Raw genomic sequence first — 12,275 nt, 5'->3', positions numbered from 1 at the left:
TGCTAAGCCAAGCGCCATTTCTCAAGAACCAAGTCGTCCCAACTCTAGTGCGGCTCCTCTTGTGCCCACGGCACCAGAGGTTCCCATGGTTGTACTGCCGCCTATCTCAAACCTTACATTATAGGGGACATAATAGTCGGAGGTCCAAGCTGCTTGGGTCCGTGCGCCTCAAGCAGTTTTATGATTTCCTCTTCGTCTCTCCATCGCTCTTGCAGCCCTGAAGGCCGAGGCCGGAATGTAGTTTCTATCACTAGGGATAAACGAAGAGCCATCACTTTGGGTGACTCCTTGTTTGAATCCTCTGTTTTCTTGCATAACAACTTTTCTTCGCTTGGGGACGAGGAGAATATGCAAGCTGGTTTATAATGAACTTTCTCTCCTAGAATGTGCGGGGGCTAACAAACCTCCCTAGAAAATATTCTGTTCGTGATACCAAGCATAGGCTTGGCAATATTGATGTTCTGTGCCTGCAAGAAGTCAAAGTCTGTGGGTTTCTTCTCAACTCAGCTTGTCGTGTGATATGGCCGGAGGGTGTTAGTTTTGCTTCTCAGCATGAAGCTGGTTGAGGTGGTGTAGTCACTCTCCTCTCCTCTTGGCTTTTTTCTTTTGTTATTTCCCATGGTTCTAACCCCATGCAGAGAGTTGTTTGATTTTGTTGTCTTTTCAAAATCATTCTTTTGGCATTGTAAATATATATGCCCCTAATGATGCGGTTGAGCGCTTACACTTGTGGAGGTGGCTAGCTGATTCTTTGCCGCTTGCCACCTAGATATTCTGCGGAGATTTCAATATGGTTGAGCTGGCTATTGATAAAGTGGGCCTTCTACCTTTTCAATGGTCAGTTGGAGAGTGAGAAGCTTGGTTTTACATGCAGAACAAGCTAGGTCTTTTTGATCCCAATGTTCATCGCCACCGGACTGATGGCGTCTGGTACACATGGTCCAACTTTTGAGAGGGAGTTGACAGGGTCCTTTAAAGGTTGGACCGTGCTATGATTTCTGCAAAGTCCTTTTTTTCTTTTTCTCACAGGAGTCTGCTACCTGTCACTCCACTCCCTGACATGACTCTTTCTGACCATTTTCCCATCCACTTCTCCATTACCTGGCATTCTGCCCCTTGTAATTGTAAAACTCAATTTTACGTTAATACTTTAGCGCTGTCACATCTGCCCACCTTCGCTCATATTTTACAAACTTGGAACCTTGAACCTAGGCCCCACTCTTCCTCTGGGTGGATTCAGTGGTGGAATGATGCCATCACCTGTACTGTGAGGTATCTTCACATTTATGGGAGGCAGCTGGCCACTTACTGCAAGAGATCCTATGAGGCCACTACGAAAGATCTTTGTACGACCATTGAAGCTCTAGCCATGAATCTGTTTGATATGGATCTCTAGGTTCGGCTTGCCAACCTTCGCCACAAGAAGCAGGTTGCAGACAATTATATTGCCTGGGGAGCTCAATTCAAAGCCTGCCTTCATTGGCTAGAGGTTGGCGATCAAGCTTCCAAGGAATTTTTCAATGCGTTGAGGGCCTGCCATTCTACGGTAGGGATCAACGCATTCAGGAGGGTCAGTACTCCTTTTGTGAGCTTCCTAACATTCTCCAAGCTTTCGTTCGCCACTATGAAAAAGTTTTCACAGTGCAGAGTCCCTTGAAAGTTCGAAATCAAGCCTTGTAGGCTTGTTTGGATGTCACTCGTAAAAGACTCGCTCTAGAACAATATGCGTTCTGTGAGCAGAAGCTCACTTTAGTGGACCTCAAGGAAGCTGTCTTCTCTATGGCAGACGATAAGGCCCTTGGAGGTGATGGTTTCCCTTATGAATTTTACAAAACCTTTTGGGATGAGATTGGACCAGACCTGCATAAGGTTTACATTGAAGCCTACAATTCTCGCTCTCTAGGCAATATCATTAACAAGGGGAATATCAAATTCATACTTGAGGCGGGTGACCTATGAAGATATATGCAATTGGAGGCCCATCACTTTGTTGAATGTTTCCTACAAGATCATTGCCAAGACTCTCTCTCTTAAAATCCATCATCTTCTTCTTCAAACCATTCGCCCTGAACAGATGGGTTTTATCAAATCCCGTTATATTCTGGACAATATAATTATTGTGTGGGAAGGGATGGAATGGGCTCGACATTCCAAGCAACAAGCCATCTTTCTCAAGATTGATTTTGCCAAAGCTTATGACCGGATTGAGTGGCCTTTCATCCTTGCAATGCTTCAGGCACTTGGGTTTGGCCCTACTTTCCTGTAGTCAGTCCAGATGCTTTTTGGGGATGCCTTTGCTTGCATCTCCATTAATGGCCGCTAGTCTCAAGCCTTTGGGCTTTATCGTTCAATCCGACAAGGCTGCCCATCGGCACCCTCTTTATATGTGTTGGCAGCCGAAGGTTTTGGGTATTTGCTCACAAACACCATCTCACAAGGGAGGGTCTGTGGTATTTCTCTCTTGGATTCCCCTGATCAGCTTGTGAATGGCCATTTCGTAGACGACTCCTTCCTCACTCTCATTGAGGATGAAGAGAATGTTTCCTCCGCTTTGCAATGTCTTGACACATTTTGTCTTGCTTCAGGGTCTGCTATTCAATGACACAAAGTCCTTTTCTATAGGCAGTCTTCCCTTCCTTGTCCTGCTTGGCTTGGGCAATATCAATGGAAATGGGTTTAGCATGGGGAAGTCTTCCGTTTTCTTGGCATCCCTTTTGCCTTCCAAGCCTCATCCATCGAGCTCTGGAATGCAGTTCTTGCCAGAATAGAGAAGAAGCTAGAGTATTGGATTATCAAACCTCTCTCCCTTGCGGGCAAATTCCAGATTTGTTCCAAAGTGTTGGCCACCACCCATGTGTACTATTCCTCCCGTTGGGCTCCTTCAAAGGTCTCTTATCTCAAACTTGAGCACCTATTACGTGATTTCCTCTGGGCGTTAGATGCTTCTCACTAGGGATTTCATAGAGTCGCCTGGGATTTCTGCTGTCTTCCCAAAGAATTTGGTGGCCTAGGCTTGTTGTCCACCCAGAAGCAAGGTATTGCTTTATGTGCCAAATGTGTGATTCGAGCTCTTTTCGGCAATGAAGCTTGGAAGATTTTGTTAAGACATTGCATTTCTTCAGGCTTTCCGGTTCATTGGCCAGCCTGGAAGGGGATTGGATTTTAGACCCTTCTTGTTACCACTGAACCTATCCAGATTCAGGGTACTTTTTTTACCAAGAGTATTTGGGAAGCCTGGGAAGCAGTTAGGCCTTGGTTTCGTTGGGTTGGCAATGGGTTCAGAGATGGGCTCTCCATGAACCAACACAATCTCTAGTGGTCACCATTATTTGCTATCCAAGGTGTTCCCCTGGCTAAGGTGCATGGGGCTAGTGCTTTGCGTTTTTTTAAAAGTGGCATAAGGAACCCTAAAGATCTTTTCTCCAGAGTTAACTATGAGCTTACGGTCATGGGAAGATATGAAAGTACAATTCCGGCTCACTTGTCCAGATCGACAAACTTTTGATCTTCTAGTTTTTGTGGCGCCTCCACATTTGTTACATAAAGTGGGCATTCAGTCCTCTCGCCTTTGGTGGAAAGACTGGAAGTGGTATCCAGAGACCCCGGTAACCAGCTATAAGCCTAGGCTGGGCTATTGATGGCTGGTTCCTCACTTGCCCAAGGTTGAAGTTCTCAACCAACGATGGCATTTGCAATCTTCTCACGATACTTGGAGTCATAAGTTCTCCGCTGTGTGGCAAGCCATTACTGAACCTAAAATTGCGCATTTCGCTTGGTGTGTTCTTTTCTAGGGCTTGCCTTTGTGCCCCTGGCTGTGGCACCTGGGTGTTCTTGACCCCCGTTGCCCTTTTTGTGGTCAACCAAAGACTTTTTTGCACTTTTTTGGTTCTGTAGACGGGCTTAGTGTTATTGGGGATGTATCCATGACCTCTTTCGCCCCTTCTGCCCAGAACCTTTCTCTTGGCATATGGTTGTTCTGGGTGACAACACTTAGATGCCCTTCAAGTACTCCCAAATATGGCATGGTTTTAGATTGGAGATCTTATTTACCATATGGAAAGATCACAATGTAGTTATTTATGCTAACAACACAGTTGACATTAATGTTGCTATGTATGCTAAAGCATGTATTTATAACATTGTCATGTTGTAGATTCAAGTACAAACAGATAAAGTGGCTTTGGAGGTGGCTTACTTACAGGAGCTTTTGGCTCATTGGGGAAATGCCCCTTGTACGGTAGCTCATGTTCCGTCGGATTTGGCCTCTGGCGACTGTACTCTTCGCAGTCGCCGTCGCCGTCGAGGACGTAGTAGTTCTGCTCACCGCTCACATACACTTCACTCTCAGCCACACCGCTCTCCCAGCAGTGGTGCTTTTGGTCGGCGCCATTCTTCTGGAGGATCTGGTGCTCGGCACCGCTCTGCCTCGCCTCCTCGGAGACCTGGCTCGGGGTGGTCCCTAATGGCTCCTCCTGCTGCTCTTGCTACCGGTTGGCCCTTTGCGCACTCAAACCCCAAGTGGGTGTTTTCCGGGCTGGACTTAGCCATTTCTCCTATCAGGCCTGAGGGAGAGAAAGATGAAGTTAATGCTGCTGCTGTTGATGATAGATGGGCTCCCCTCGAGCCGTCTTCTCACCCCACCCTCAGGTGGGGCTCTGATGATAAGGATCATCCCCCTCCTTCGGCTGGTGCCGCTTTGACAGCTTGAGGATTTTTATGTTTTCTGAAGTTTTTTTTTTTTTGATGAATAGTTGATGTCCGACCTTTGGCCATATGAACTCGCGGGGTGATCCTATTTCCCTCGGGGCCCCTTTTTTTGTGAATATTTAACTTTATTATATATATTTTAATATAAGGAAGGGACTATTCATCAAAAAATATGTTATCCTCAAAGTATGTGAAAGTTCTGTTCTGAGTGATCTTTACATTCCATGGTGGAACATTGCTGTTATTTTTAGAATCATTGTGCAGCATGCATTGTCTTATACAGCTAATTTAAACAATGAGCTTCTGCTTTAGTTGTAAAGTTCACAATTTGATGCTCATTCCGATTAAACAAAACAGAAATAACTTTCATTTGATGGTGGATGGTAATATTTGAAATTGAGATCCTAAATGTATAGATTTGTCAAATCAAAAGCCATTGTATTCTTTTTCCATTAAGTGATCACATGTTTGGCTGGGAAAGACAATGGCATGATAGGAAGTTAGGCTATGGAATACTTTCAGTTCTAATTAACCAAAAAAACAAGAATTTCAGTTCTAATTGTTTTGCAATACTTTGGGGAAAATGAACTCTGGTCTCTTGGGTATTAAGATGAGATAGTGTGACTGCATAAATAATGAGCAGGTTCTTTGGGATTACAGAAACATGGAGTTGTAGCGCTGGGTTTCTTTTCATCTTTTCATATTGTTTTCCTAAATGGGAGACTGAATTTGGCGAGGGATTTTAGGATCCTCAGTTTTCAGATGAATAGACAAGAACTCTGGCTCCAATTATTTTGTAATACTTTGGGCACAATGAATTCTGGCCTCTTTTGTATTAAGATGAAATAATGAGACTGCAGAAACATTGAGTAGGTTCTTTGGGGTAGTTCTAGCTTTGGGTTCTTAGTCTTTTTATAATAGTTTTGTAATGGGAGATTAAAGTTGGCCAAGAGTTTTAGGATCCAAAATTTCAGCTTAAATTTGTTCCATTTGGAGAATGTATACAATGAACAGGTTGATTTTCTGGGCAGTAATTTGATGTAGTTAATAAGCAATGTATAACTAAATGGACCAGTCTTCTGCTTTTTATGCAGTTACCAAGAAAAACCATGTTCTGATGGCAGGTGTAGATTCTTATGCAGTTACATTCTTTTGCTTTTCATGGAGATACCAAGTAGAAAAACCAAGTTCTGATGACAGGTGTAGATTCTTATGCATTTACGTTCTTTTTAATTTATGCAGTTACCAAGTAGAAAAACCAAGTTCTGATGACAGGTGTAGATTCTTCTCGCAATTGGTCGATGGTGTTCTTAGTATCCCTGATGAACAAGTAGTAATTACTCCCAAAGAGAATGTTTCGATTCCAGAACTTCCAAAGGTACCAAAAGCAGCAAGAGGGCCAAGTGAAACTGAGCTACGTGCCAAGGCAGAAGCAGAGGAGCATGCTATTCGACGGCTCCGAATGTGTCTTCGGGATGTCTGCACCAGGTTTTGTAGTGATGCATCAATCATTTGATTCATCTGTTGAGGACATGTTTACCAAGTGAATTATTGTAGTGCTTATATGTATGGGCATTCAATGTGCAGACTTCTGTATGAAAAACGGTTCAGTGTCTTTCATTACCCTGTAATGGATGAAGACGCTCCTGACTATTATTCAATAGTTCAAAATCCAATGGATATCACTACTTTACTGCAGCGTGTAGATAATGGGCGTTACTTAACATGCTCAGCATTCCTGCAAGATGTGGAACTAATTCCAGCCAATGCAAAAGTAAGCATGACTTGACATGCCTATGATCCTAGCAGTTTCTTATGTCAAACAAAGATTTGTTTTTAAATTTTGAGGCAGTCCTGACTGTCAGTAGTCATGCATAACAGGCATATAATGGTGATGACTACAATGGAGCTCGAATTGTCAGTAGAGCATGTGCACTGAAGGATGCGGTATGATTAAATGTGCTAATAGAGAGAGTAATTGAAGTTTCAAATGTTTCATGTCATGTAGTAAGCATTTATTGTTCAGTTTGCTAATCCTCAGTCTTATGCATACTCAGGTTCTTGGCATGCTTTCTCAAATGGATCCTTTACTAGTTGCCTTCTGTGATAAAATTGCTGCTCAGGGTGGGCCTACTCGTCTGTCAGAGGATTCAGCCACAAATTTCCTTCCAAATCCTGTTGCTCAACCAGTTCATGTTACAAGAGCAAGTGCACGCCTACGCAATGTTCAGCCTGAAATGAATGTATCTCAAAGCTACGAGGTCTTGAAACGCTCAAAGCGAAACAGTGATCCTGACCAAGGTGGCATTATGCTTTGCACTATGCCAAATCCTAATTTATTTTTGATATTTTGAAGCACAATTGTATTGAAATTTTCAGAATTTTTTGTTCTACAGGTGAAGTTGTGGCTGGGAACTCTGATCCATTTGCCGAGGACAGTTCACAACCAATGGAGATTGATACTTCTGGGCAGAATACTCTTCCAACAAAATGCTCTCATGGTAGCCAAACAACTGAGGCATTTAGAAGTGTGCAGCAACGTGAGGCAAATGATCAAGATGAAATAATGAATCAACCGCTTGCCCCAACAGATGTTGCAGAAAGCACCATTGCAGTTGAGGATGGTGGAAGCAAATCCTTACCCAAAGTGCCAATAAGCAAGCATTTGGCAGAACAGATTGATTCAATAGAACAAATATTTGTGAAACGTACTGAAGGTTATGGTATTTCTGAACTTGAAAGACTTTATGGTCAAATTTGTCGAGGTGTGATATCATTGAAAGAGGCTGATAAACCTATGATTGTTAAATTCTTGAAGGACTTCTCATCTGATGAAAGCAATTTTCAAAGATAGGTTTGTATCTGAAGGACTTAAGACGCACAACTTTTGAAACTAATTTGAGCAGCAGGATGTAAATATGATACTGTCCCAAGTTTTGAATCACAGCCAGGTTGATACACAGAATATATCAAATTAGAAAAACAGGTATAGGTTTTAAGTGGTTTTAAAATATTCTCCCAAGCCTGCACCACAATTTTTTTTGGTTTCTACTGGGGTTTGGTGGCTTAGTCAAGTTTATATTCATTTTCTATTAGCTTCTTGTCATGTGATCCAACTAATTACATTTCCCATCTGGAATAGTATCCTCTAATTCTACAATTACTTATCAATTCCAATTGGAAAAAATTTATCGTCCTAAGCACAATTACTATCATGATCTAAGCAGTTACTCTTTGTTTCAATGTCTCATGTTCTTGTCTTAAACAAAAATAATCTTTAGGCTCGATGCAGTCATTTGTGTTTCAGCAGATGTTACTTCATCACTTAGTTACCCGATTCGTGCCCTAGAGGCCGGATCCGATCTGGATCAGGATTTGTGCAGATCCGGGCAGGATCCTTATTTCACACAGTGGATTCGTCCGGATTCGCGGGCCACGAATCCGAACGGATCCACTGTGTGAAACTGGGATCTGCACGAATCTAGTTACAAATCCTCCTCAAGGATCCACGGTTTTAAGTGGGTCTAAGCTATCTAATATGACTTTAAAATAATTTGTTTTGCTTTTCAGAATGACCCTTTTATGCATTATATATACTAAAAACTGAGAGAAATATACATAATTCTTAAAAACTCTCTCTCTCTCTCTCTCTTATATATATATATATATATATATATATATATATATATATATATATATATATATATATATATTCATGAATTCTGATTGGGAATTTTTTTTTGCAAATCCATGGATCTGACTTACGTGCTCGAATTCGTAACTAAATGCTTTTAATATTTTTTGTAAGGCTTTTAGCATTATATTGTGATATTGCTATCTGGATTTAACTGTGTAGTTTTTGAGTCGAACTCATTGACCCATATTTCATGAGTAGTGATTCAACATGAGTCCATCTCTCATGAGAATAAATGGAACACTCAGCACTCATTGGATCTAGGTGCTGCTCACAGAGTTGAAGCACCATGACTTCTTGGGAGGTCACCCATCCCAGTACTACTTTAGCTTGAGTTTGATTCAATGCATACTTTTAGTATTATAGTTTGATTAATTGCAATTTTATCTCTAAGTGATGTATATTTCTTTAGAATGTTTCCTAACTTCAACTGATTTTTTTTACACTCAATTGAGTGAGCAACTTCATGTTTAATTTGTAGCACTCGAAGGTATGTTCCAAGATATAAAGAGAGGGGAGGTGACGTGTCAAATCGTTAAATGATTGATTAGCCAGCACAACAAACCCAAAGTTGTCCACAAGGCATTTCACAATTTTGGTGGCTAAATAAACAATAACATTAAAAAAATTAAAACTATGCTATAATCTACACCATTTAAGGCACACAAAGATATGATGGCTTCACGCAAGGCAAAATGACAAACAAAGATTATAAGACCAAAGTAAATTAACATGTAATAGTTAACTTCTTGCCAAAGTTTTAATTTTTAATTTCTTTTGGATGATGCTTGATAAGGTGAATGATACATCTTGCAAAACAAGAAAAGAAAATATATGAGATGAATGACACATTGCAAATGATTCAAGTGGTGCATGTTATTGAGGTTGCCAAGAGATTTAATTTTATGTTTGAAGTGAGATGTTTTGAATGCTTAGTTTTTGAGGTGTAAAGCATGCGATGCTAAAGTGCATGAAACTCTAGTAGAAGGACTCAGATAAGATTTTAATTAATCAAGCATGAGAATCCTAAAAACTTATTTCCAAGAAAATGTCATGTCCCCTTCTAGAAATGACAAAAGAATCTGTTTTGGGAGATGAATAGCGGTGCCTATAATTTGTGTCCCAAAGGTAGCAATCTCTCTTGTATTTATATTGTGGATGTGATAGAGACATAAAAACATGCCTATTCATTAACATGTCTTAACCAATCATTTCATGACACCATTTCATTATTTATGATTAGTAATTATTAGACAATTGTTCATTACATATATGTGTGCGCACATGCCCCCCTCTATCTATCTATCCACACACACACACACACACACACACACACACACACACACACGCACACACACACACACGCACACACACACACACACACAAGAATGATTACAATGTATCGCATGATCAAATCAATCTTATTGAAAATATTTGCACATGTTGTTTCCAATACTATGTCTCATAATACACACCATGCCATAATCTTAGTACAATAACTTAAAAGTTATATGTGAGATATGCTCTATCGTGATCTCTAGGACATCAAACAAATGACGTGCATCATGGTAGCAAGTTAAGCTATTGCTAATATTGTCACCTCATAATAATAACCATAATCAAATATCAATGAAAGATTGTCGCTTATCATGATGTTTCTACAAAATCATGTAGTAACTCACATGATATCCACCATGAACCATATCAGAGAGGGGAGCAGGGGCTTTCACCTCAAGCTTATATCTCGTAGAGAAGAATGCATTACAAAGAATTTCACCTCAAACTTCTCCCTCATAGAGAAGAACCCATTAAGTAGATATCCATATGTTGACCTCCTTGTCTAAGGTTGTCCTTGATGAAATGTCAGAGTTCCTCTAAATTTGATATCAATGTTCCAAGCTTTTGGTAGCAAGTTGTGTCATGCTCTTTGGTTCATCAAGTATCCATTTATCTAATAATGTTAAGGCCTTCCAACCTACATTCATGGAATTTTGTCTGATGAATCGTAGTCTTTGACTGCAACAGTTTCCCAATTAGTCAAGAAACCAACATGACATGGTCTACTCCCTCTAAATCAATATGATTAAGATCCTTGACAATCAACATACGTAAATCTTGTAGGTTCTCCTCATGTCACAAGTGGATACATTGCTCACATAGTCCTAATCATGTAAGATATCTTGCTCCAAGAGATTCTTACATACAATTGGAAGTGCTAGATTCAATACCACCTTGGACCTACTATCATGACCCTCTTGAGGTTTGAACAAATCTCCTCACAATCACCCCCCTTTCAATAGAAGATCCCCCTTGTCTTGATTGTGGTTCATAATTCTAGATGGTACTATTCCCCACACAAATGCCTCAACAATATTCTTAATGCCCGAGACCAAGGAAAGAACAAGAGCATAAAAACACAAATGATTCTAACAGTCCATACAAGGATAGAATTAATAAACTAACTACAAAATAAAAATGGTACTCATGAAAGAATACTTAACTCACTTTACCAGAGCAAATGCTCATTGGCATTCCTCTTGATGTAATCTTCTTATTTCTTCTTTTTGAATATTAATCTTCTTCCAAAGTTCCAATTTGGACCTTCTCAAGTATGCCACAATAACAGTAGTACATGAGATCACATCCTTTTCAGGCATTTTCTATTGTACCCATTCTGTATTTCATCAGTCTTTAGAGGTCCACTCTTCTTTTCTATAAGAAATTTTAAATGTTGTATCCTCAATTCCACGATACCCAAGTATTATTTTGGACTTGTCGTTATAGTTTCACCAATTCCTCATTTGTAGAAACTACAAGCTCCAAAACATATCTATCATCATTTGTGGCCTCTTGCTAAATATTATAAGGACACCACACATGCCACCATGGGCACAATGCTCAAAATTCACAACGAGCAATGTAATTACAATATCTTTGTTGTGTATGTGAATCCTGAGTCTAAGTCTGACGCCTAGAAGACAAGCTATTGCAACTGTTCATTGATCCAATGGTATGCTAGTGTATGCACACAATATGTAATGTCCCCATCTTTTTAGCAACTCAGTGGAGTTCCTAGCCTTTACATTCTCCGAAGGCTAAGTGAAGAAATAAGGATAAATTGATTAAATTAATTTCTTATAAAGTCATTAAAAAAATTAAAATTAAAAGGTGACTATGTTTAATTAATTTAATTTTCTAGAAACACAATTAATTATTGTATTGCAAGGGAGAAGCTTCTAGAGAGCATTTTAAAGAAATACAATTAATTATTGTATTTGAAAGGGGGAAGCTTCTAGAGAATGCAATTAAATAATTTTATTTCCTTCTAGAAGGGTGAAGGAAAATAATAAATAGAGGGGAGAGCTTCATTGTTAATCATCCGATTATTGTGAATTGCATTTGATATAAACTTGGGAGAAGAAACTAAGGTTTTTGATTTCAGTCAGCCATTGGAGAACATCAACTCTTCAGTGTTGCAACCATTTAAGGTGGTGAAATATCCACTGAATTTGGCATTTGGGAGAGCTTCATTCTAGAGTTCTATTCGTACTTAAATTGGATAATACATTTTGGCTGCTACAGTACGCATGCACGATACCACACTATAGTATTTATGTTTGATTCATTTCCATTCTTGGGCATCAGTATTATTAGGTTCCTCTTGTAGCTATTAGTAGTTAGCATTGTAATTTTTAGGCATATGATTCTGTTGTGATAATTCAGAATTAGATTTTAGCATTACTGTAGTCATTATTGTAAGCCATTTGTCTTGGCAAACTCATAGAAACATTGTACATGAAAATTAATTCAATAAAGGAGTACATGTTGCATACTATTTGTTTGACAAAATGTCCATCTAATAGCATATATGATC

General features: G+C 39.8%; 1 protein-coding gene across 1 annotated transcript in view; it reads left to right on the top strand.

Annotated features, from left to right (window-relative positions):
- The window catches only part of LOC149570774 (ATPase family AAA domain-containing protein At1g05910-like), a 35,446-nt gene extending 27,728 nt beyond the window's left edge, over nucleotides 1-7,718 (top strand). Inside the window, exons 7-11 of the mRNA XM_089812338.1 lie at nucleotides 5,950-6,195; nucleotides 6,295-6,481; nucleotides 6,589-6,654; nucleotides 6,765-7,008; nucleotides 7,104-7,718. Coding sequence (XP_089668464.1) covers nucleotides 5,950-6,195; nucleotides 6,295-6,481; nucleotides 6,589-6,654; nucleotides 6,765-7,008; nucleotides 7,104-7,561 — 1,201 coding nt within the window. The 3' untranslated portion in view covers nucleotides 7,562-7,718. The remainder of the gene's footprint in view (nucleotides 1-5,949; nucleotides 6,196-6,294; nucleotides 6,482-6,588; nucleotides 6,655-6,764; nucleotides 7,009-7,103) is intronic.
- The last annotated feature ends 4,557 nt before the right edge of the window (nucleotides 7,719-12,275 follow it).

This window comes from Cupressus sempervirens, chromosome 2 (genome assembly GCF_028749045.1).
Source record: "Cupressus sempervirens isolate cs-2001-9-10 chromosome 2, ASM2874904v1, whole genome shotgun sequence".
Lineage (NCBI taxonomy): Eukaryota > Viridiplantae > Streptophyta > Pinopsida > Cupressales > Cupressaceae > Cupressus > Cupressus sempervirens.
The sequence above is the reverse complement of the archived record's forward strand: the minus strand, read 5'-3'. Positions and strand labels throughout refer to the sequence as shown.